The sequence below is a fragment of the Miniopterus schreibersii genome (genome assembly GCF_964146895.1).
Source record: "Miniopterus schreibersii genome assembly, chromosome: 16".
Classification (NCBI taxonomy): Eukaryota; Metazoa; Chordata; class Mammalia; order Chiroptera; family Miniopteridae; genus Miniopterus; species Miniopterus schreibersii.
The window spans coordinates 37,041,055-37,065,335 of record NC_138116.1 but is presented as its reverse complement, the minus strand read 5'-3'; the positions used below and the strand labels follow the sequence as shown (position 1 = coordinate 37,065,335).

The 24,281-nt window shown below is 52.4% G+C and overlaps 1 protein-coding gene across 2 annotated transcripts in view; it reads left to right on the top strand.

Moving 5' to 3' along the window:
• The window catches only part of PIK3R5 (phosphoinositide-3-kinase regulatory subunit 5), a 66,466-nt gene extending 56,983 nt beyond the window's left edge, over positions 1-9,483 (top strand). The window contains exons 7-19 of one of the 2 annotated variants that reach the window (XM_081162507.1): positions 732-906; positions 1,470-1,623; positions 2,280-2,363; positions 2,627-3,356; positions 3,483-3,642; positions 3,957-4,082; positions 4,595-4,723; positions 4,908-5,001; positions 5,191-5,267; positions 7,521-7,614; positions 7,693-7,775; positions 8,332-8,444; positions 8,582-9,483. In XM_081162507.1, the coding sequence (XP_081018633.1) occupies positions 732-906; positions 1,470-1,623; positions 2,280-2,363; positions 2,627-3,356; positions 3,483-3,642; positions 3,957-4,082; positions 4,595-4,723; positions 4,908-5,001; positions 5,191-5,267; positions 7,521-7,614; positions 7,693-7,775; positions 8,332-8,444; positions 8,582-8,729 (2,167 nt within the window). In that variant the 3' untranslated portion in view covers positions 8,730-9,483. Of the gene's footprint in view, positions 1-731; positions 907-1,469; positions 1,624-2,279; positions 2,364-2,626; positions 3,357-3,482; positions 3,643-3,956; positions 4,083-4,591; positions 4,724-4,907; positions 5,002-5,190; positions 5,268-7,520; positions 7,615-7,692; positions 7,776-8,331; positions 8,445-8,581 lie in introns of both variants that reach the window. The other variant, XM_081162506.1, reaches the window with a different exon arrangement.
• Positions 9,484-24,281: the final 14,798 nt, after the last annotated feature.

The window sequence follows — 24,281 nt, the reverse complement described above, 5'->3', positions numbered from 1 at the left end:
GGGGTGGAGGACTGAGATGCAGCCCTGACATGGCCTCCCTTCCTCCTGGCAGACGCCACCCCACACCACACCCTCAGCTTGAGGAGCAGGGGTGCATGGGCTGGAATTGCAGCCCCTCTAAACCACAGCATATGTGTGCCTGCTTCCCCCTCCCCAAAATGATCACCTGGCTTCAAGTCACCTCATCTAAAATACAATCCTCTTTTGAGTAATCTTATATCCATTTGGATGTCCTGTAGAAAAAAAATGTTTATATAAAAATTAAGGTAAAATTTATTTTTTAAAATTAAGTACAGTTTTTAAAAGGTCTTTGAAAACACTGGGTGAAAAATACTCAAAAGTAGACCATAGCTCAGCCGGCGTGGCTCAGCGGTTGAGCATCGACCTGGGATCTAGGAGGTCGCAGTGTAATTCCCCTGTCAGGGCACATGCCTGGGTTTCGGGCTTAATCCCCAGTAGGAGGCGTGCAGGAGGCAGCCGATCAATGACTCACCATTGGTGTTTCTATCTCTCTCTCCCCTTCCTCTCTCTGAAATCAATAAAAATATATATATATTTTTAAAAGTAGACCATAAACTTCCCTCTTGAAACCAGGACCGTTGAGCCCCCACCTCTCTCTGGGCCGCAGGCCCTGCCTGGGCTGAGAGGACGCCTGGGCTCAGCGGGACTCGGCCCCAGTGCGAGGTGAGTGGCTGCGCCCCCATCCCCACAGCCATCCTCTGTATCCCCAGCACCGTACTGCTGCTGAACCCGGTGGAGGTGCAGGCAGAGTTCCTCGCCGTGGCCAACAAGCTGAGCACGCCCGGGCACTCACCGCATAGCGCCTACATCACCCTGCTCCTGCATGCCTTCCAGGCCACCTTTGGGGCCCACTGTGACCTCCCAGGTCTGCACAGTAGGCTGCAGGTATGTGTCTGGGGCCTGGGCTTAACACTGCCCCCTTCTAGCAGAATGCCTCTCTGGAGAGGCAGGGTCTCCTCTCTGCCTCGTCTTAGTGCTGCAATCTCCAGGGTACACTGGCCTCCCTCACCCCAAGGGCATGGCAGGCAGTGGTTGGAGAGCTGGCCTTGTCAAGAGGGTTTCTGTTGTGCTGGTCCTGACCAGGGTGGGTGGGCACAGCCTCAGAGGAAGGAGATTTAGACTGAAGCTGGAAGACCAGGTTTCTGGTCCTCACCTTGTGACATGTCAGCTGTGTGGCCCTGAACAGCCCTTTTCCCTCTCTGGGCTGCAGTGGTGACCTCTGAAGTCCCTCCCAACTCTGCAGTGCTCTGGCTCTGAACCTTCCTCTCATGACCATTTCCTGAGCTAGGGGGTTGGAGGCAGGCCTGGCTCCCTGGTCTGTGGGTAGAGATGGGTGATGAGGCTGGGAAGGGGACTGCTCCCTGCTGCTCTCAGTAAGACCCTGGGAAGTGGAGCCAGGCAGCCAGGCGATGGTAAAGGAGCAAGCCTTTCTCCTCCTGGGATTTCAGTCCAAGACCCTGGCAGAGCTCGAGGACATCTTCACGGAGACTGCAGAGGCACAGGAGCTGGCATCTGGCATCGGGGATGCGGCCGAGGCCCGGAGGTGGCTCAGGGCCAAGCTGAAGGCAGTGGGAGAGAAAGCTGGCTTCCCTGATGTCTTAGGTGAGGCTCCTGGGGTAGGGGGGCCCACTTCCCCCATCATCTGCTCTGGCTCCCGCGGTGAGCTGTCCAGGTCAGCCTTGTGGTTCTGCTCCACACGGTCACTCAGGGACCCATGCTTCTCATCACCTTGCTCCACCATCCCTGGTGCATGGCTCCTGCCTACAGGTTAAGGCTGGGTTGCCATCATATGGGGGCTTGTGGGAAGGGGAGAAGCGGGTGCTCATCATGGGCAAAGGCCTTTCTTTTTACACTGAAGATAATATGGAAGTTGCACGTGGGACATCTACATGTGTCACCTTGGCTCACTTTAGTCACAGGGTCACACTTCACCCCAAGGAGCCTGGGAATTTCCTCTCCACAACTCTGTTACCAAAGAAAAGGGGCACAATATCCTCACAACACCTCTAGAGATAGTGCCCTGTTTTCCTGCTTGGACCCTGTAAAATGTGACTTTGCCACAGTGACACAGCTTCTAAAAGGGCACCCCCACGGTGCCCTTGAAAGAAGGCCCTCTGGCTGCGAGCCCGGCACCCCAACTTCGTGGCCCGGGGCCCATCCTCTCCCACTCTGCTCTCTTCTCTAAGGCGAAGGAACTAGGCTGGCCAATCTCAAGGCTCCTTCCCAGGCCTCACCCTCCGCCCACCCTGTTCTTACAGATACTGCCAAGCCCTGCAAGCTGCGCACCATTCCCATCCCTGTGGCCAGGTGCTACACCTACAGCTGGAACCAGGACAGCTTTGGTAAGCGGCAGGCTGGCGGCCCTTGTGGTGCCCACCCCCCAAACTGCCCGGCCCGTGCAGCAGCCCCCACTCCCCAGCAGCTCTCCCAGCTGAGCAGGCCCTGGGCAGAGCAGAGGGTGGCGCTTGGAGCCCTGGGCTGGCCGTGGCCCCCCTGCCCTCTTCCCCCCGAGTCCATTCTGCCTGGACCTGCCACCCTCCCAAAGCTGAGTGAGAGGGGTCTCCGAGGCCAGGTGCCCAGAGGTGCCTCCCTTGCTTCCGTGCAGATGTCCTGCAGGAGATCCTGCTCAAGGAACAGGAGCTGCTGCAGCCGGGGCTCCTGGGGGACGACTACGACGATGAGGAGGAGGAAGAGGAGGAGGAGGGGGAGGAAGAGGACTTGGAAACGGACGCGCAGTGTGCCAAGAGGGACTCACTGCTTTCCACCAGCTCCGAGGCCTCCCGGGACTCCGCCCTGTCCCTCGCCTCGTCCCAGGCCTCCGGGGCCACCCTCTCCCGCCAGCTGCTGACCTCCTTCGTCTCGGGGCTCTCGGACGGCGTGGACAGCGGCTACGTGGAGGACAGCGAGGAGAGCTCCCCCGAGTGGCCCAGGAGGCCCGGCAGCCAGGAGCGCCGGGGCCACCGCAGGCCCGGGCAGAAGTTTAACAGGATCTATAAACTCTTCAAGAGCACCAGCCAGCTGGTGCTGCGGAGGGACTCTCGGGGCCTGGAGGGCAGCTCGGACACTGTGCCGCCCCTGCGGCGGGCCGGGAGCCTCTGCAGCCCCCTGGGCAGCCCGGCGCTGCCCCCAGCCCGGGCCCAGCGCTCCCGCTCCCTGCCCCAGCCCAAGCTCAGCACCCAGCTGCCCAGCTGGCTCCTGGCCCCCGCCTCCCGCCACCAGCGCCGCCGCCCCTTCCTGAGTGGGGACGAAGACCCCAAGGCCTCCACACTCCGCGTTGTGGTCTTCGGCTCCGATCGCATTTCAGGGAAGGTAGCTCGGGCGTACAGCAACCTGCGGTAAGAGCTGGGCTGGGTGCACCTCTCGGCCCTGGGTAGCGGGGGAGGGGGGTGCTGGTGGCATCTGAGGCTTGAGGCTTAGGTCTGACCCGGACCCAGGAGCCCTTCTCCATCTTCTGTTGCCAGGCAGCTGGAGAGCAATCGCCCGCTCCTCTCTCGGTTCTTCAAGCTACAGTTCTTCTATGTGCCCGTGAAGCGGAGCCAGGGCACCAGCTCCAGCACCCCAGCCACTCTGAGCCAGACACCCCTACTGCCCCCAGACTCCCCGAGGCACCCCAGCCCTGCAGTACGTTCCCAGCCGTGGACCAAATCGGGTGGGAAAGTAGAGTAGACATGAGCAGGTTCCAGGTACCTGAAGGGCTGGTTGGAAGTCACCAAAAGCAGTCACTTGTGTTTGTAGGACACCTCCTCCACCTGGCCCTCACTCCCTGCCCTGCACTTGGGGGTGGTATTTTTGCTGTATGACACAGACTGAAAGTTGTCAGACTTGTCCAAGGGCAGGGGGAAACTCAGATTAGGGCTGCGGGGCCACCCAGGGCCCTCCAGCTATGATGGCAGGCCTCCTGGGTCTCTGGGAATGACTGTCACCCCTTGCCTCAGGAGCTGGGCCCGGCCCAGTGGGAGGAGAGCACCAATGATATCTCCCACTACCTCGGCATGCTCGACCCCTGGTATGAACGCAACGTGCTGGGCCTCATGCACCTGCCCCCCGAAGTCCTATGCCAGGTAAGTGGCCCTGGGGAGAGAAGAGTGACCCAGGCTGCAGTCGCCCAGCCTAACCCAGAAGGCCCTGGTTTGGGGAGGTCCAGCTTGAGGATTCCACGGAGGACCAGGCACACTTGGAAACGAGCAGAGAGAGTAGATGAGAAGGAGAACTGAACCTGAATGCAGGGCAATGTGGGCAAGGAGGGGATTCACTACAGTGACAGGAGGGTCCTCAGAAGGATCCAGGGACCTTAGGCCTCAGCCCCCATCCTCAGCTCAGCTTTGTCCAGCTCTGCCAGGGGCCTTCCTCGAGGCCCAGGTGCCAGGTCAGGGAGAGGTGTGGAGACTGAGCTGTGGGTCCTCCCCTGACCATCCTGTTTCCTGCTTTCGTCTCACTCTCCCCTCCCTGGCTCTCTCCTCTGCATCTCTTCTCCGCATGTGTGTGTGTTCCTCGGCCTCTCTTCCTCTCACCTTCCCTTCCTCTCACTCTCTGTCCACCGGTCCCTCTGGGCTGGGCTCCCCCTACCCAGCAGCAGTCCCTGAAGGCGGACTCCCGACCCCTGGAGGGCTCCCCCAGCCAGCTGCCCATCCTGGCCGACATGCTGCTCTACTATTGCCGCTTCGCCGCAAGGCCGGTGCTGCTGCAGGTGTATCAGACAGAGGTAATGTGGCTTGCCACCCGAGCCTCCTGCCAGGCCCCCTCACCATCGCCGGGTCCCAGCTGTGCCCTGTTGGGCCTGTAGGTCCTGTCCCCACCCCATGGTAGCCCCTAGCCCTGTGCCGGAGGAGCCTGGTGGGTCCCCCTACAGGAGATCCACACTGATGCCCTGGTCTTGCCCTCTCCAGCTGACCTTCATCACCGGGGAGAAGACATCGGAGATCTTCATTCATTCCCTGGAGCTGGGTCACTCTGCTGCCACACGAGCCATCAAGGCTTCAGGTGAGTGCTGCCTAGGTCCCGGTGGAGACAGGTAGAGGGGTGAGGAGGTGGGGCCCCAGGAGGCAGAGCCCTGGGAGTCAGGGTCACCGGAAAGCAGGGCCAGAGGTGATGAGTGGGGGTTGGGAGGGAAGAAGAGCCCCAGGGTCTGTAAGTGGCACTAAGTGAAGGGTCTGTCTGTGTGTGGCACAGGTCCCGGCAGCAAGAGGCTGGGCATTGATGGGGACCGGGAGGCCGTCCCGCTAACACTACAGATTATTTACAGCAAGGTAAGACCCATGCTAGGGCCCACGTCCTTCTGGGATCTGCTCCTGATCCTCCTCACCCAGAGCCAGACTCGGGCTCCTGGGCCCCAGTTTTTAAGCTGGAGGCTGCAGAAAGCCTCCCACCCGTAGTTCTCCCCCCACCCGAGTGTGCTCAGCAGCTTCCATGAAGTTTCAGGGCCTGGATACTGGACTAAGGTGGAGAGTGGTCAAGGGTGGGGCTCCAGAGGCACAGTGAGGGAGAGGCCATGGTCTGTGGCTGGTGTGCCTGGCGTGGGAGGTGGGATGGCGTGAGGCACTGAGGAGATGTTTGAGGTGGGAGGGGGTGCCCATGAGCACACCAGAGGGCATGAGTCTCTTAGCATGTCACACCCTGGGGCACAGGCCACAAGAGGCTTGACCTCATCAATGGGGAACCCTCCTGCCTTCTTTTCTTTCTTCCTTCCTTCAACCATTCAAAAGATTGTCATTGAGCACCTACTCCTGCCAGGCTCTGTGCCAGGCAAGGGGAAACCTGTAAGCAGGGAGGACTGGGCCTTCTCTAGCTTTCTTAGAGGAGACAGGTAAGGAGCAAGGAAACAAGGAAATGACCAAGATAACTTCAGAGTGGTGAGTGATGGCGAGGCAATCAGAGGGCTGATGGGATGGTGATGATGGGCTACATTACATTTGGTGGCCATGGAGGTGGGCAGGAGGACTGAGCCTGAGAGCTGTGAGCCAGGTGTCTGTTAACACCTACCGTGTCCCAGACGTGGTTCTGGGCACAGGTGTGTTCTCAAGAGTGAACAAAATGCTTACAGCCTAGGGCGGATGGTAGGCATTGGCTAGATGAACCCACAGATGTGTAATTACAACTGTGACCATCAGATGAAGGAGAGGTACATGGTACTGTGAGAACCTCTAAGGGGATTATTCAACCCAGTCAGGAAAGTTAGGCTAGGCTTCCTGGAGAAGCGACATTGAGTCACTATTGGAAAGAAAACCAGGAGTTAGTTAAGCTAAAAAGAGAGGGCTGTATTCTCCAGACAGAGGAAACAGCATGTTCAAAGGCCCCGTGGCGGAAGAACACGAACGTTAAGGGCGATGAAGTGAGGCTAAAGAGATAGGCGGGGCCGGAACACCAAGGGTCTTGATTGTAATGAGGGGAGTTCTGTCCTGTCCTGAGAGCAATGGGCGTCCCTTGAAGGGGTTTAAGTTTGGGGTGGTGCTGGGAATGCGTGTGACATGATCAGATTTGAGGTTTGGAAGCTCCCTCTGCAGCTCTGTGGAGAACAGATTGGAGGGGTCCCCAGGGGACATAGCAAGGCTCTGGTGGTTTTCCAGGAGAGAAATGCGGGCAGCCAGCACTAGGCTGGTGGTGGTGGAGATGGAAAGAAGTGGGAGCTACATGTGGATTATGTGAGCAGCAGGGCTTAGGGATGGGTTGGAAAAGGAGAAGCCCAGACTCCTGGATTTCAGTCTTCTGAGACTAATAGCACAGTTTTCTAAGAAGCAGCCCAGGTCCGGTAGGGACAGATCATGAATGTGGGACATGTGAGTCTGCAGTGCCCTTGAGAGGTAGCAGGAAGAAGTCAGAATAGTTGGATGGATGGGCCTGAACTCAGACGTGAAACATGAGGATGGGTGTATAGGTGGTCGAGGCTCCCTAATGGAGAAAGTAGGAGTGCAAAGAGCAGGAGAAGGTCCTGAGACCTGTGACGTGTGACTGCAGGCTGAGGCCCAACCAGGAAGGTAGAGAACCAGGAGTATGCCATCCCAAAAGCCCCGGAGAGGAGAGGGGTGAACAGAATCAGATTCTCCTGTAAGGTCAAATGAGCTGACCTTGGGACTGCCCAAGGACTGAGAAACACTCTTGGGTTTGGCAACATGGAGATCCCCAATGAAAGGGGGTATCCGGACTGGCTCTGCCAGGAACTCCAGGCCTGTGGGCCCCTCTCTTCCTCTGTCTGGGCTCAGCGGGAGGTCATCAAGACCACCCCTTGAGGTGCTCTCAGCATTTATGTCCTATGGACTGGTCACAAGGCTTACCCATGGACCAAGCCAGTGACATGACACCCCTCCCCGGAGTCACCAAGGTCTAGACAGGGGTCAGGGGCTCTTAGTGAAGGAGATGGCAGACCTGGGTGAATGAGAGACTTCCTGGGTGTGCTGACGACAGGCAGCTCCCTGTCACTGGTGATCTGGGCCTCCTCTTAGAAGGGAGGGTAGCAGGCACCGGGGCCTCCAAGCTGAGAGGATCTGGCTTTGCTGCCTTCCCAGGGGGCCATCAGTGGGCGAAGTCGCTGGAGCAACATGGAGAAGGTCTGCACCTCCATCAACCTCAACAAGGCCTGCCGAAAGCAGGAGGAGCTAGGTTAGTGGGTGGGCAGGGCACGGGGTGGGGGTGGCAGGGAGGATTTCTAAGCCTGGCCTGAGCGCCCCTGCCCTGCAGACTCTGGCATAGAGGCCCTGACGCTAAACCTGACGGAAGTGGTGAAGAGGCAAAACCCCAAATCCAAGAAAGGCTTTAACCAGGTAAGGGCTTCCCTCCCCTTGAAGCCTCACCCTCGGGAGGCGTACAGGGGGTGTGCATGCACCTGTGTGTGTGTGTGCACACGTGCATGTGTGTGTATGAGAGAGAGGAAGGGTGTCCAGGGCCGTCGGGGGCTGTGGGTGGCAGGAGAGGCAGGTGAGGGGTGTGGTTTGGGGTGCACACACATGTGGAGTGCTGTGGGATGTTAGGAGGAAGGGGTCCTCTGTGAGAGGATTTGTTACTGGAAGGGTTCCGCCCTAAGCCTGGGCAGAGCGGCTGGGTCGGAGCCCCAGGGTCCTCCCAGGGAGGGCAGGGAACAGCTCAGCTTCTCGGAGGGCACTTGCTTTGGGAAAGGGCAGAGACTGGAGAAGGGCCAGGGCCTGATAGAGTCCTCAGAGCCCCTCCCCTGAGCTGGCCAGTAGCCTTAAAGCGCTGCCAGACACACTCCCACCCCTACCCCTGCCCCAGAACTGGTTGGGCAGTTCCCAGGGAAGGAACTGCGGAGGGCTGGGATCTCTGTGGCCAGGGCTCTGGGCCTGACCTGGGCCTTCCTTCTAGATAAGCACCTCGCAGATCAAAGTGGACAAGGTACAGATTATCGGCTCCAGAAGCTGCCCCTTTGCAGTGTGTCTGGACCAAGATGAGAGGAAGATCCTACAGAGTGTGGTCAGGTAGGAAAGGGGGCCCTAGCTCTGCTTCAGCTGAGGGAGGTTGAGGGAAGGGGTCAGTTTCTGTACATTCCCACCCAGAGGCCTGGAAGTCGCTGGAGGGATGTGAGGCCTGTCCTTTCTCCCTCCCTGCCCCACAGGTGTGAGGTCTCACCTTGCTACAAGCCAGAGAAGAGCAACCTCTGCCCCCAACCCCAGAGGTCGCCCCACCCACTGGCCCAGGCCACACCGGACCTCTGCTCCCTCCTCTGCCTGCCCATCATGACTTTCAGCGGAGCTCTGCCCTAGCGAGGCCCTGCACCAGCAAGGACAGAAAACCATGAAGCAGCCTGTCCTGAGCCTCTCCCGCAGTCCGCTGTGAGGGCCTTGCTCTTTGTGGAGAACCACCTGGCCCTGTGCTGGATCAGACTCCTGCTGTGGGCCCTGCACTGGGCAGCGGGCAGGAGGCAGGGCATCGGTGGTTTCTGGCGCCTTGGGACAAAAACAAGCTTTAGGGAGTGAGGGGCCTGGCCATACAGCCCCTCAGATTCCTCGAGGTAGAAAGGAGAGCCGATCTCTGAAGGCCCCGGCCACTGACATGGTCAAGAATCCTTTCTAGAAGAAAGACTGGAGGCTCTGGTGCTCTGGGGTGTGGTTTAGGGCTCCTCCCAGCCTGCAGCCAGGCCCACTCCTTCCTTTGCCAAAGGCTTGGGGGAGCCCTTCGTGCCTGGAGTTCAGGGGACGCAGACGATTGTATCCCGCACAGAGCCCCTTCTTCCTCCCCTTCTCCTGCTTTGTCCTGTTCCAAAGGTTCTGGGCCTGTAGGAGCCCATGAAACCCCAGCCCAGAGTATTCACAACTTGAGACACGGACACAGCCAGCTCCTGTCCGGTGGCGCCACTCCTACCCTGCCCCGGCCAGGCTCCAGAGAGTGGTCAGACATACACCCTCAATATTTTTTGTTGAGTGAACAGGTTGTCCTACTACATTACCAATGGGTGTCCAAGTATAAATGAATTAAATTTAATATTATTGTTAAATAAAACGTATTAGTCTTGTATTTAATGACCTGGAATAATTGTGCTGCATGACAATTAACTGCTAGCTGGGCAGTTCACATAAATCATTCCACATTTCACATATTGCAAAAATAAGATTCTTGGGGGTTGTTCTGTTTCTCTTTTTGTAATTTTCCTCGCTGCAGAAAATGTACTTGTGCTTAAGTTTTCCGACACTTCCATTTAAGCCCTATGCTGCTGAGGGGAAGGGAAGTGAGCTCAATGCTGGGCTCTGAGCCTGGGGCAGTTTTTAGAATTGGGTCATAGGGAGGGAGGGAAGAGAAGGTAAAGGGATGGGGGAGGACACCTGTGACCTGGGAGAGGTACGTAAGCACCAGGCTCCAAACACAGCTGCTCAGGCGGAGGAAGAAGGAACCGCGAGAGGCTCTAGCTCTGCATCAGCCAGCCACTGCCAACAGTAAAGCACACTAATACTCTGCAGACTACACTGTGATTATCTATTCTTGCTCACGCATCTATAGGACATTTAGGGATCCCTTGATCTAGGTTGGGCTCAGAGTGGCTTGACTCCGAGCTGCAGGTTGGGTTCCAGTCTGCTTGGTGGGTCTCTCAGGCACCGTGGGCCAGCATGTTAGCACAAGACAGGTAAGTAGAGATATGTGATGCCTCCTAGGGTCTGGGCCTGGCACAGTATCTCCTCCCAACATTCAATTGACCAAAATTAAAGGAGCACATCAACTCGTCGATTCAATAAACTCAGCAAATCTCACACAGGATAAAAACAAAATTACATGGGAAGAGCACTTCACCTCTGATTGCTTTCCAAAATCCCATAACCCTACTCTAATCATGAAGAAAGTATCAGATAACCCAGATTGTGGGACATTCCACAGGATCACCTGACCAGTTCCTCTAGACAGTCAGTGTCATGAAAAACAAGGAAGGACCAAAGAAGACTAAAGAAACCCAAAAACTAAATGCAGTGCAGTACCCTGGATTGGCTCCTGAAACAGAAAGAGATAATAGAAAAGCTAGTGAAATTCCAATAAATTCTGGAGTTTACTTTTTAAAACACACAGGCACCTCATTGTCAAATTCCTGGGGGGAAAAAAGGTAATGAAAAAAAAGAGAGCCCAAGGAAAAAAATACACTTTCTCGTCATGGGATCAGTAATTAAACTGAGGCCTCTCTTCTCAGCAGAAACAATGGAAACCAGAAGACAACGAAATGACACCCTCAAAGTGCGCAACTTAGAATTTCATACCTAGTATTGTCCAATGATTTTAAAAAAAGAAATTATACACTGTTCACAAAAGACACACTTTGAATCTAAGGACATAGAAAAGCTAAAAGCAAAAGGATAACACCATGCAAACCTGACCCAAAAGGCTGGTGGTGTTATATTAACTTCAGACAAAGATCTTAAGGCAAGAAGCATTACAGGAGAGGGACATTTTATAAAGATCAAAGAGTCAGTCCAAGAAAAAGATACCACAATCATGAATCTGTATGCACCCAATAACATACATTTAAACTATAAAGCAGAGCCCGGCCGGGCATGGCTCAGCGGTTGAGCGTCGACCTAGGATCCAGGCGATCAGGGTTCGATTCCCAGTCAGGGCACATGCCCGGGTTGTGGGTTTGATCAATGACTCTCTCATCATTGATGTTTCTGTCTCTCTCTCTCCCTCTCCTTTCCTCTCTCTGAAATCAATAAAGATATATTTTAAAAATTTTTTAAATTAAAAAAATTTAAAAAAAACAAAACTATAAAGCAGAAACTGACAGAATTAACATCTCCACAACCATAATGAAAGACTTTAACACACTTCTTTCAATAGCTGATAGAACAAATAGACAAAAAATCAGTAGTGATATAGAGGACCTGGACAAAACAATTAATAAATGTGACCTCTTTGAAATAGAACACTGTGCCTGACAACAGAATTCACATTACTTTTAAATACAAGTAGAATATCAAATTTCAGATGATTGAAACCAAACAAAGTATGTTATCTGACTACAATGAAATTAAACTATCAATAACAAAAATATTACTAGAAAATCCCAACTGCTTGAGAATTAAGCACAACATCCATAGACAAATCTTAAGTCGAAAAGAAATTTTTAAAAAGGAAGCTAGAAAATATATTGAACTGGTTAATAATGAATGTATGATATTGAAACTCTTGGGATGCTAAAGCAATGCTTAGGAGGAAATTTATTGCCATAAAATCATATCTTAGGATGGAGCAATCACTAAAAATCAATGATTTACATTTATATCTCAAAAAGCAAGAGAAAGAACAGTAGATCAATCCTAAAGAAAGTAGAAGGAAGGAAATAAGTGTAAGAACAGGAATCTATAAATTAGAAAACCAACATACTGATTGATAAGTCCTGAGCAAGACTGATGAGAGAACAAATTATCAATATCATGAATGAAAATTAGACATCTCTACAAGTCCTTTACACACTAAAAATGGTAATAAAAGGGTATTACATATTCACCAATAAATTTGGCAGTTTGGATTAAAATGAAGAAATTTCTCAAAAATATAATTTGCCAATTTGATAAAAAGAAATAAATATATAATAAAGAAACTCAAACTATTATCTTCTTAATTAGACTGGAAACCAATCATCTTTTTAATGCCTCCATTGTTACACATTTTCCAGAATATTATATAGTTGGAACCATACAGTATGTGGCCTTTTCAGATTGAGTTCTTTCACCTAGCAATATGCATTTAAGGCTGTTCTATGTCTTTTCATGGTTTCCTAGCTCATTTCTTTCTGTTGCTGAATAATGCTCCATCGTATTGATGCACCCCAGTTTATTTATTCATTCACTTACTGAAGGGCTTCTTGGTAAATGCCAATTTGGGGCATTTATGAATAAAGCTGCTATAAACATTCATGTGTTGCTTTTTTGTGTGGACGTGTATTTCCAGCTCATTTGGATAAATACCAAAAAGCACAATTACTCAATCATATGGTAGAAGCATGTTTAGTTTTAAAACAAATGTCAGACTGTCTTCCAAAGTGGCTGTGCCCTTTTCACTCTCACCAAATGGATGAGCGTTCCTGTGGCTCCACATCTTCATTAGCATTTGGTGTTGTCAGCATTTTGGGTTTTATCCATTCTAATGGGTATGTAGTGATATCATTGTTGCCTTAATTTTCAATTCCCCAATGACTATGATGTTGAGAATCTTTTCATGTGTTTATTTGCCATGGCATATCTTCTTTGGTGAGGTGTCTGTTCAGATATTTTGCCCATTTTTAAATTGGGTTGTTTGCTTTCTTAATGTTAAATTATAAGTTTTCTTTGTATATTTTGGATACCAGTCCTTTTTCAGATACATGTTTTGCAAATATTTCTTCCAGTCTGCGGCTTGTCTTTTCATTTTCTTAACAGTGCCTTTTGCCGAGCAGATGGTCTTGATTTTAATGAAGCCCAATTTATCAGTTTGTTCTCTCCTGGCAATTTGGAGCTTCCTCTGGAGCCCAGAATGTCTGTCGCCATTCTCAGCCCTGTCCCTGAGGTCCTGACATGCAGTCCATGCCTCTTCCAGAGAAACAGCTCTCCCACAACTGTGGGGCAGGGACCCCCCATAGCCCTCAGTCTGCTCAAAGTGGAAGCACCAGAGGTATCCGGCCCCTGCAGCTTTGCAGGCTCTGGAGATGAGGGTGGACCCCACTGATGGGTGCCTCCCCCAGAGATCCAGACTTCCCATCCCCTGCTATCACCCTACTACCCCCTCCAGCACTGGGATGTTAGGGCTTCTTGCTTCTGTGCCCTCCCCCAGCCCTGCCCATAAATCAGGTTCTCCTGGGGCCTCCCAGCATCAGCACCAGAATCCCTCTCTGAGCAATCTGGAGCCACAAGTCTCAGAGGCCAGAACCAGGGTTGTCTGGGGACAGAGAAAACTGCAAGGGCTTTGCAGACATCCTCTCCAATGCCTCAGGTTCCAGACGAGGAAACTGAGACCCAGAGAGGAGGAGGGGCCTGTGCTGTGCCGCTAGAAGCTTGCAAGGATGAGAGTCCAGACAGGTAGCATGTGCCCCCTTTTGGGAACGTGTGTGTGTGTGTGTGTGTGTTGGTGCCAGGGAGTGAGAGTTAGGCAATTTGCATAGGTAATAAAGGGTTGAGGTCTTTGAGTTTTCTCACTGATCTCCTAGTCAACCCCCAGCCTTCTTGACCTGCCTGCCAGTCCCCCTTCTTGGCAGGAATTCATTTGCAAGAAGGAAACAGTGACTATGATGGTATTTTATACAGACAGCAGGCTCCAGCTCCTCCTCCAAATTCTGGGAGGTTTGCAGACCTCTCCCCTACTCTGCTCCTCCAGCCCCGGGGATAAGCCTATGGTATGAGGGAAACAAAGACATGGGGCTGGGGCAGGGAGAGAGGGTCCCCATGGCCTCCCTCTCCAGGCTGACCCTGAGAACACGAGAAGTAAGGGGGAGACCAAACCCCACTTTCCACAGCAACCTGAAGTTCTCTCTGTCCCTCACCCTGTTCCAGAGTGGCCCCAGGGTATGAGGAGTCTGGAGGGGGACAGGTACACTTGCAAAGAGAGGCCTGGGGTGGGGGAGGGGCTCACAAGGTTTTCTTCACCCACTTAAAGGGTAGCCTGTGGAAGCGGAAGTGAGCTGATTTTCTCTGCATCTTTTCCCATCTCGTCCCATGTAAATGTATTACTCGTCCAGAAAACACAGACGTTTAAATTTAAGAAAACAATGTGGTGGTTAATCCTTACAAACTGATACGTAAGTATCTCCAAAGAAACTAAGCCAGTGAAGAACAGTTTGTATAAATCACCCCAGCTCCTGACTGTGGTTATCACTGGGTGGGGAGGGAAAAGAAATCTTCAACCCTGAGAAAGAATATACCTGCCAAGAAGGACTCCTTGTGGTTAACTGGGCTCAAATTCATAATTAGAGTCTCACAGTCATTACTTACAAAGGCCCCGGCACACACTGCATGTCAGGGACCAGCCGCCGGCTGCTGCCAGCCCCCCACGGCGCCTGCCTGCCGAGTTGACCCTCACAAGAGAGCTCTGAGGATCAAAATTTGACAAATGGGCTGAAGCCCTGCCCTGTCCAATCAGAGCTGCCAAACGATACCCTCATTTGCATCTTGCTGACCAAACAGAACGATGGAGCCGACCAATCAGGACGGTGCTATTGGGACCAATGAAACCGTGTGAATTTGGATTCCTCATCTGCATGAAAATGGGCCAATCAGGGGCAGGGGCCGGAGCTTCTCTTTATATAAGCCAGCTGCCCGCGGCGCCGGGGGAGCATCTAGGTGGCTGTGGTCCGCAGTTTGCGACTCAAGGGCCTCACAGCGGAGCTCTTTTTTCCAAATGAAGTCTCTCCCTCGCCCCTCAGCAGAGTGGGGACTCCTGTTAGCGTTCAGTTAATGGTGATGATCTTTGGTTGACAAAACTGGGAAGGAGGAGAAGGGGTCTCTCCTTTTAACTCTATGTACTGCTCTAATGTTTGAGTATTTTTATAATGAAAATGTAGTATTTATGAATTACTTGTGTAATTTTTTTAAACGCTAAAGTTAAAAAAATGTTGATGGTGTTAAAGATCAAAACTCCCTTCCCCTCCCCCAAAATAAGACGACCAGCTAAAAGGGTGGATGGATATAAAGTACAACTCTGCTTCCCATGGTTATCACCCCAGTTAGTGCTGGCACACTCCACGGAACAACAGTGCTGGCAGTAAAGATAGAAAATCCCCAACGCGCGTACTTTATATACACCCTCCCTAATCAATTCATTGACCAGTTAGCCAATCCATCCAAACCCATGGAGCACCTGTCATGGGCCTGGGGTTGGGCTTGGCTCTGGGACAGAGTGACAACCAACTCCACATAACAAGTGACTGTCCTGTGCCTGTGGTGACCTTACTTGGAAGACATCTAATCCTCACAACAGCCCTGTAAGTTCCATAGCCACTTGGAGAACATGAAACTAGGGATACAATAACTTGTTCAATCTCTTTTAGTCTGTAAGGGAAGCCATGGGGGTTCCACAGCAGGTGTGGGCACGTAAATACATGGTATCTTCCAGGGTTGTCCCCAAGACTAGGAAGGACTGGGAGGGTGGGGGTCCTGGGCAGCTTGAGGCATGGTCACAGGGAGGGTGTGACTGGGCTGTGGGGAGCAGTGGGCTCTGAGAGGGGCAGTGACTCCCTGGCCCTACTGCCTGGAGGCCCTGTCCTGGGCCAGGTCAATCCCCAGAGACCAGGTCAGTGGGACTGAGAGAGCAAGTAAGTGGAGCAGGCCACGTAGCCCCTTCACACAGTCCTCTAGAATTCCTGCCAGCCCTGGAGGGTCTGGGGGGGGGCAGCTGGACATCGGCCTCTCTTTTGTGGAAACCAGTGCGGTTTTCATTCTTAGTCTTATGACTTGGGATTTGGGTGAAGAGTAGAGGTGAGAAATGTGCCTCAGGAGGTGCTTCCCACCTACCTCTCCAGAAAGATCTTGGAGCATGTGCACAAAGCTGAGAGGAAACATTCTTTATGTTACCAACCCTGGGAGCCCCTCTTAGCACCAGGGAGTAGACATGAGGACAAAACACGAAGGTGCTGCTGCAAGACCTGAGAGTGCAGAGGAAAGGGGTCTACTTCTCACCCATCCCCCGGCTCACCCCTGGCTCGCACACTAGGGATCAAGTGTCTTTGAGAGAGCTGTGTCCCACCAGATTCCTGCCATCACAGCTCAGCCCAGCCCATCTCATGCTCAACTCCCAAGACAGGCCAACCCAACATAACCAAAGGACTTGATATTTGGTGGAAGCAGACACAGCAAGAACCGGTCTTCTGGAAATGATTACCTTACATAACAAAGCAGCAACAAAAAATGACTACAAAAGCAGCGCACTCTAAATCCGTAGACACGATACCTCTTACTAAATGTCGTTAGAATATGAAAAGAAAGCAGCACAAACCTCCATATGACCTTTTCTGACTTCATACCCCACTTCCTCAATCTCCACAGCAGCAGGTGTAGCCCGACTGTTGGTGGTAACACTCCGGTTGGATCCGACCTTGAGCGTTGTCACTGACGTGGAGAGTCTTCATCCTCGCTGCTCAAGTCATATATGCCCTCCACCACCCAATTTTTAGAAACGTAAACGTGAGCGAGAAGGTGATAAGAGAGAGGGGCTCACCCCTTCCTCCTACTTCTCGTGAGGCCTTGCTGCTTCTGCAGTGCTCAGACCTTCCAGGGTTCCATGAAACCAGAGCCCTTCAACCACTGATGTAGCTAATCATGCCTACATGGTGACGCCCCAATAAAATCTCTGGAAGCCAGTGCTCAGTGGACCTTCCAGGTTGGTGAACACGGATGTGTCAGGAGGGTGAGGAGGTGGGGTCCACAGGGAGAGGGCCTGGAAGCTCTGCAGCCAGAACCCTTTAGGCCTCACCTATGTGCCTCTTCTATAATGAAACTCTAATTGTGATGATAGTGCTTTCCTTGGTTCTATGAATTGTGTCCACAGAATCATTGAATCTGACAGGCTGTGTGACCCCCAGAATATATAGCCCAGCTGTCACAAGTATGGGTGACCTAGGGATCTCCAAATTGCATCTGATGTAAGGACAGTCATGGGATCCTTTGCCCTTAAGTTCTGGGACCTGATGCTAACTCTGGGTGGTTAGCATCAGAGTCATACTGCGGTTGCCCGGGTGGGTGGGGGAGAGGAGGCTGGTATGACTATGCCACCCTTCCCATCGCAGGAAATAATGGTATGTCTATATATTTTACTTTCTTCCCCACATCACAACTTTTTCCTACCTGAGGCAGTAATTTCAGGACTGGGCTGCAACCACCATGGTCAGAAGTAGGCATGATTCCTAGGCAAGAAATTGCAAATATGCTTTTACACTTTTATGTCAGAATTCCTAAGGCCCTGATTGAGCGGGTTGTGCTTTCACTGCATCTGGCACAAATGGGGTTAAGGATGAGAACACCTTTATGGCTTAGGGGTAGGAATCACCCATTAGTCCTGTACCAATGGAAAAAAAGGGGAAATAATAGCTGAGGGTAAAGGAATGAAGCCATGGGTTGTGCAATGAGAGAAATCCCATATTTTTCACACAAGGCTCTTAGCTCTATTAGGCCAGATGCCTGCGAGGGTGAAGCAGTTTGTAGCTGAGACCATTCCTTCTTTCGGAACCTGAGCCTCAAATAAAGGCTGCACACCTGTGTGGCCTTGCCCCAGGGGACATTTTCATCACGAGATGTGGTGATAGACTGGACTAATTATCGACTAGAAGGAATTCCAGGAATGTGCTAGTACCTTTTGACCTTTATTTTTCAGGTTACATCTACCAACACTGCAATATGGTCTAACACTGGCATTGTTGGTAAAATTATAAAACCGATATTGATAGTCAAGCGTATTGAGAAATACATTGAAACTAAAAACCTACTATGTGTACCCCACACTCACTCCTCCAAATACTAGGTATATTCATGTTGATACTATTGCTTTATCTGTTATATAAATGCTGCACCCAATGTAGATGCTCAGACAGGTGTGATCATGTCGCCATAAAGTAACCAAGGCCAAAGACAGGAGAGGGGAGGGCAGGCAGAGACCGACTCCAGTCCTGTGGCCAGCGCTTTAATCAATTATGCCTACAGAATGAAACCTCCATAAAAATGCTGGACACTGCACAGCTAACTGGAATTTTTTGTTTGATGTGCTGGGAAGGCGAGCTGCCCTGACTCCACAGGGGGAGGGCATGGGAGCTCTGCTCCGAGGGCCCTCCCAGACCTCGCCTTACGTGTGCCCTCTATAATAAAATGTCATAACAAGTATAGAGCTTTCCTGAGTTCTGTGAGTCATTGATAGTGAACTGTCAAACTTAAGGTGTCATGGGAACCCCTGAATTTATAGCCCATCTTTTGGAAATGTGGGAGGCCTGGAGGTCCCCAAAGTGTGGCTGGTGTCTGAAGAAAGGACTTTGTCCCTCACTTGCAGGATCTGATAGTAACTCTGGGTGGTCAGTGTCAGAGTGGCACTGAAGGACATCCAGTTAGGGTAGAGAGAGAACACACCTCTAACCATAAAGCAATGGCAAAGGGATTTTTTTTTAATGAAATTTTGCTCTGTAAGGGTGGGGGGGTATAACTCCAGAGGAAAGACACACACACGTGCATGCAATCACACCACACCAACTCACACATAGACGTACCCCAACCCCCAGGACAGCAACAGGTGCCATGTAAAGGGAATACAACTGCTCGTGGAAGCAAGGCCACGGGTCTTTCTAGAAAGGCATTTTCTGGCACTGCACTATTAATCCTCACTCCCTTCAGAAATCTGGAATTGGGCTGGTTCTCCGGGGAAAGCCAGCAAGGAAGACGCACCTTCTTAGCATCTGGAGTTTTTTTCCTCCGGAAGTGACTGACCCAGAAAATGCACTTTTTCCCCCTGCATTTACAGAAAAGAAAACACTGAGTTCCAGGTCATGCAGTGTTATGGTTGCACAGGTCCTTTGTTCTGCTGACTTTAGCAAATCAGAGGGAAACAGTGGTCAAGACAAGGGAAGTTATAAGCAAGAGCAGGGGACACCTACACACGCCAGGAGGATGTGTCTCACAAGCCTGTCTTGATTGGTAAGCACAAAATTCTTAATCAAAGAGGAAAAATCGCTGCTGAAGAACAGGTCCCTTCCCGACAGTGCTCCCATCTGAGTGCCTGTAGGCTTCAGTTGGCAAGAGAGCATCCTTCCAGACCCCCTAGGAAGCTGTGACTAACCTCTGTAATGCACATGATCAGGTTTTCACGTCTGATCCACACTGAGGAAGAAAAAAAAAATCACAAAAGCAACATTTCTTTTGCTTTCAAAGGTACAATATAGCCACTTTTATTCTCCTTAAGCCACAAAATAGTCTTTGGTTGTACAAACATCACTAGTTACAGTCTTGCCAAGAGGCTGGGGAGGGTGCAGTGAGTCAGGGACCAGAACTCTTGAGGGATCTCTTTAAAATACTAACACCCAGCCCAGCCCACGTGGCTCGGGGGATGAGCATCGACCTACAATCCAGGAGTTCGCTGTTCGATTCTGGGTCAGGGCACATGCCCAGGTTGCCGGCTGGATCCCTGGTAGGGGGCACAGAGGCAGCCGATCAATGACTCATCATTGATGTTTCTACACTGATGTTTCTCTCTCTCTCTCCCTCTCCCTTCCTCTCTCTGAAATCAATAAATATATATTTAATAAAATAAAATAAAATAATAAAATAAAATAAAAAAATAAAATAAAAAAATAAAGTACTAACACCCAGGTTAAAAGACTGGGTAAGTGTGGTGTTGGACTCTGCAGGGCCCCCATCCCAAGTCCGGGGGAGGTACCCGACTCTCTAGGAGGGCACCAGGCCCAGACCGCAGAGTCCTGGCCGCAGCACAGAGTCGCCCCCTTGGGGCTCGTGGCATCTGGCGAGGGCCTATAGACGGTTCCAAGGAGCCTCAGCTCCTCAGCAAAATCCAGGGACAGGGGGCCCGGGGAGGTGCTGGCGTGCGGGCAGAGGTCTTCCAAGGGGGTGAGTGACCAGGCGAGCGCAGGCGGGGGGAGGTGGGCAGCCGCTTGCTCCGTCCCCCTGGGACTCCCTGAGAACCGCCCGAGCGTCACCCCGGCGCCCTCCGCAGGGCCTGCGTTGGGCGGGGAACAGGGGCGCTCGGGCGGCGCCGCTCAGCTCCGGCCACCCGCACGGGGGCGCTGTTCCCAGGGCCGCGGGCGGCGAGCCCTGCGGAGGCTTCGCTCTGCGGCTCTTCCACGCGCATCCCGGTCACCTGGGCGCGCCGGGGCGGGGCGGGGCCGATGCTGCGGGTCCTGCTTCTCCGCAGCTGCCTCCTAGGTGTCCTCGTCGCCTGAGGGGTCCCCGGGAACTGGAGGACACCGACTTGGCTGAGCAGGGTGTCGCTTCAGCTCTAGAAGGGCTGCCCCGGGGCCTCGAGGCTGGGCAGGGGCGGCGGGGACAGCAGGTGGCCGTGCGCACCTTCGCACCGAGGGGCGTTGTCCCAGGTCTGGAAGCGGAGCACCGGCCGCGCCCGATCCTGCGCCGGCCGCGGGGCCTTGAGGTTGAGGCGGGGGAGCGAAAACCGCGATCTCTGCAGCCCGCTGCCAGACCCGGCCCGCACCCGCAGCTGCGCCGTGTGCGCGGGCTCCGGCGGCAGGATGGCGGGGCGCTCGTCCCTCAGGACACTGAGTGCCACACAGCCCCCCACCTCCAGCCGGCTCTCCACACCCCCGGGCACCCCAGGCGCGCAGGCTCCCGAGCTCCAGGCGCAGTGTCCGCGGCTGGCTCCGGGCCAGCCACAGCTCCGCAGGGTGGGCAGAGCCCCGGGGTGTCCCCCGAGGGTGCCAGGCAGCACTTCCACATCATTGCCTCCCAGACCCCAAAGACAAGGTCGCGGGCAGGGACTTGAGCAGGCTCAGCCGCAGCTCCAGGGCCACCAGGTTGGGGAGGTTGCCCAGACTCCCGGGCAGCGCCTGCCAGGGTCCGTCTTTCAGGGCCGGCGAGCCAGGCTGTGCAGCCGAGTGCAGCCAGGAGCCTGCACAAGGGATGCCCCGTAGTCCGCAGTCTCTCGGCGATCTCGGGGATGTGTCCCCGGACATGTCCAGCTCCGACAACTGCACGAAGTTGGCGACCCCCGGGGTCAGCCGCGGGGTCCCTCCGTCGCTCAGGCGCAGCTTGCGCAGGCTCAGGAGCCCAAAGAAGGCCTCGGGCAGCTGGCTGCGCTGGTTGGCGCCGAGGCGCAGCTCCTCCGGGCTGCGGCCGCAGCGCTAGGTCTCCGTGGGCGCGGCCTGCAGAGGGGGGTCCCTCTTGTCCGCTTGTCCACTGACTCCACAAGCGGGGTGCACTGAGCAGCGGGTTCAGCCCCGCGGGAGCGCTGCGCCCGCTCAGGCCGCGGGGGGGGGGGGCGCACTGGCTCTCAGCGGGCAGTGGGGCGGCCTCGGCGGTGGCCTCCCCGTGTCCCTCAGGGTTCCCTGGGCCTGGCCCCCCCGCTTGTCTGCAGTTGTCCTGCAGTCAGACGGCCGCTGCTGACCTCTGGACTGCCCCCCAAGAAAGCCACACCTCTATCTCAGAGACAGTCTGAACTTGGCGTTAGATGGGGCCCGTCCGCCCCGCCAGCGGGCGCTCTGCGGGAGCTGGGGGGCTGCAGACGAACGTGGGGTCCGGTCCGCTGCTGGTACTGCCCAGGAGGTCCTCTGACCCACCTGCGCAAGAGTTGCAGGAAGGGTGTAAGACGCCGGCTAGTAACCATCTGGAACGATGAGCTTTTGTTTGCCGCTGTCCCCAAATTGTGTGTCTCCCAGGATGTGATCCCTTCGAGAGCCTGTGGTGATAACGCCGCCCCGCGCCGCGAAAATAGCTCCTCAACCTTCTTTGTTTTCCGTCAGATGCTAAGGAACCGCCCAGCAGCGACTGAGGTTGACCAGATTGCCCTTCTGTTGCCTGCAAACGTCCAGGATCTGTGGGCTACCCAGCAGCTTCTGAGCTTTCTGTGTGCCTTTCACACATCCTTCAGAATGGCTAAAACGAAAAGTCATGAAATGCCAATTGTGGGCGAGGCTGGGAGCAACCAAACTCTCCCAGGGCAGGTGTGAGCACCGGATGCGCACCCGTTAGGAAGACTCTGAATATAAGCATCCCGATGTCCCAAGTGATTCCTTGTGCAGAAATACTCCACAAAAATGCACCCACATGTTCCCCAGAAGACATTTACAGGAATGTGCATAGCATTACTCTTAATTTTCCAAAGCCGTAAACTACCCAAACCCTCATAACAGCAGAATGTGTAGACACATTCGAGCCTATTTCAGCAAGTGCATGCTGTACCTGCGCAGGGAAGGCTGACCCTTTAAACCGGGAAGGGGGGAATGACACAGGTCTGGCCCTGCCAAGGCAGCTGCAGGCAGGACTTGAAATTCAATAAATCTAGGAGCTTTTTTCATAGCTAATTTTTAAGCTGATAATTTTGTATGGCTCTCGAATGATGTTATAAATATCCAAATGGCCCTTGGCAGAAAAAAGATTCCCCACCCCTGCTTTAAAATATACAATACAGGTGAATCTCACAAACTGTAGAGTGGATGAAGCCAGACACAAAAGGAATGATTTCCTTTATTTTCAAGTGGTTACCTGGAAAGGGAGGTCATTACAGGGAGGACACCTGAAGGGACTTTTGGGGTCCTGGGTTCCAATCAAGTATTTTGATTTTTGTCTTTGTTTTTTAAATCTAGGGGGAAATCACACAGTTTGAGAAAATTTATTGAGCTTTTTAATCATGATATTAAAGATTTTTTGGTACATATATAATGCATCAAATAAAAGTTTTGTTGCATGTGTGTGTTTTTAAAGAAACAAACAGTATGTTTCAAACATGTTATGAAAATTCAGTACTGACATATGGTTGCAGCCAGAGCAGTTGAGTAACCGGTCACAAACCCTAACTCACACCTCTAGATCCAAGTGTGGCAATTACATCAGGACTTTTAGAGTAACTATTACATAGCACCAAGAAGCCCCAGACTGCTGCAGGAACCTCCTAACATTCACACCCACTGAACCTCATGGCCAGGACCACCCTAAAGCGGAACTGTCTAGGCCTTGCTCTGAACCCTTAGGTACAGAAGAATCTCTTAAGCACATGAAAAGCATAATTCTTGGGGCATTAAAAATATCTAGTGGGTTTTATTTCTTTGTCAGCTCTCTTATCCACCTGTTAGACATCAGTGCTTCCTAATTTTACCCACGTTTGTTGGGCATATCGCATGCAGGCAGGCTGCCCCTCTCGGGGACCTCACACACAGAAACTGAGGCCCAGCGGTGCAGCGCTGGAGGCTGGGCTGTGGCTTCCTGCCTCCTCCGCTTCCCTTCTTCCTCTCTCTCCAAAAATGAATAAAAACATATTTTCTAAAAAAAAAAAAACAACAACCACCATAATGAGTGCACAATCACTAGAATTGCTATATCACATAATATCAAGTTATGACGTGATGTGGAAAAACTAGAAACCTTATACATTGCCAGTGGGGATGTAAAATGGTGCAGCCACTTTGGAGAACAGTCTGGTAGTTTCTTCAAAAGCTAAAGAAATTTACTATATGATCCAGCAATTCCATTCCTAGATATCTAACCCCCCCAAAAAAATGAAAATATATATCCACACAAACACTTGTAGGCAAGTGTTCAGAGCAGCGCTACTCATAATAGCCAAAAAGTGGAACCAATCCACATGTCCATCGACTGGTGACTGGAGAAACAAAATGTGACACAACCATACAACGGACTATTACTCAACAATAAAGAGGAACTAGCTGCTGGTACAGGCTATGACATGGATGAAACTCAACCCACTGTGCTAAGTGAAGGAAGCCAGGTGTAAAAGCATGATTCTATTTATTTGAAATGCCCAGAAAAGGGAACCCTATCGAGCCAGAAAGCTGCCTGTGGCTAGTGGTGGGAGTGGGGAATGACTGCAAATAGGAATAAAGGAACTTCTTGGGGTGGTAGAAATGTTCTAGAACCAGAGCATGGTGATAGTTTCACAACTCGATAAATTTACCAAAACTCATTAAACTGCACACTTAGAATGGGTGGATTTTATGACGTAAAAATTATACCTGAATAAAGTAGTTAGAGGAAGAATTAAATATCACATGATCTCACTCATATGTGGAATCTAAAGAACACAATAGACTAAGGAACAAAATAGACCCAGAGACAGAGAAGCATGGAACAGACTGAGGGATCTCAGAGGGAAGGTGGAGGTGGGGGGTGGGTGGGGAGAGATTAACCAAAGAATTT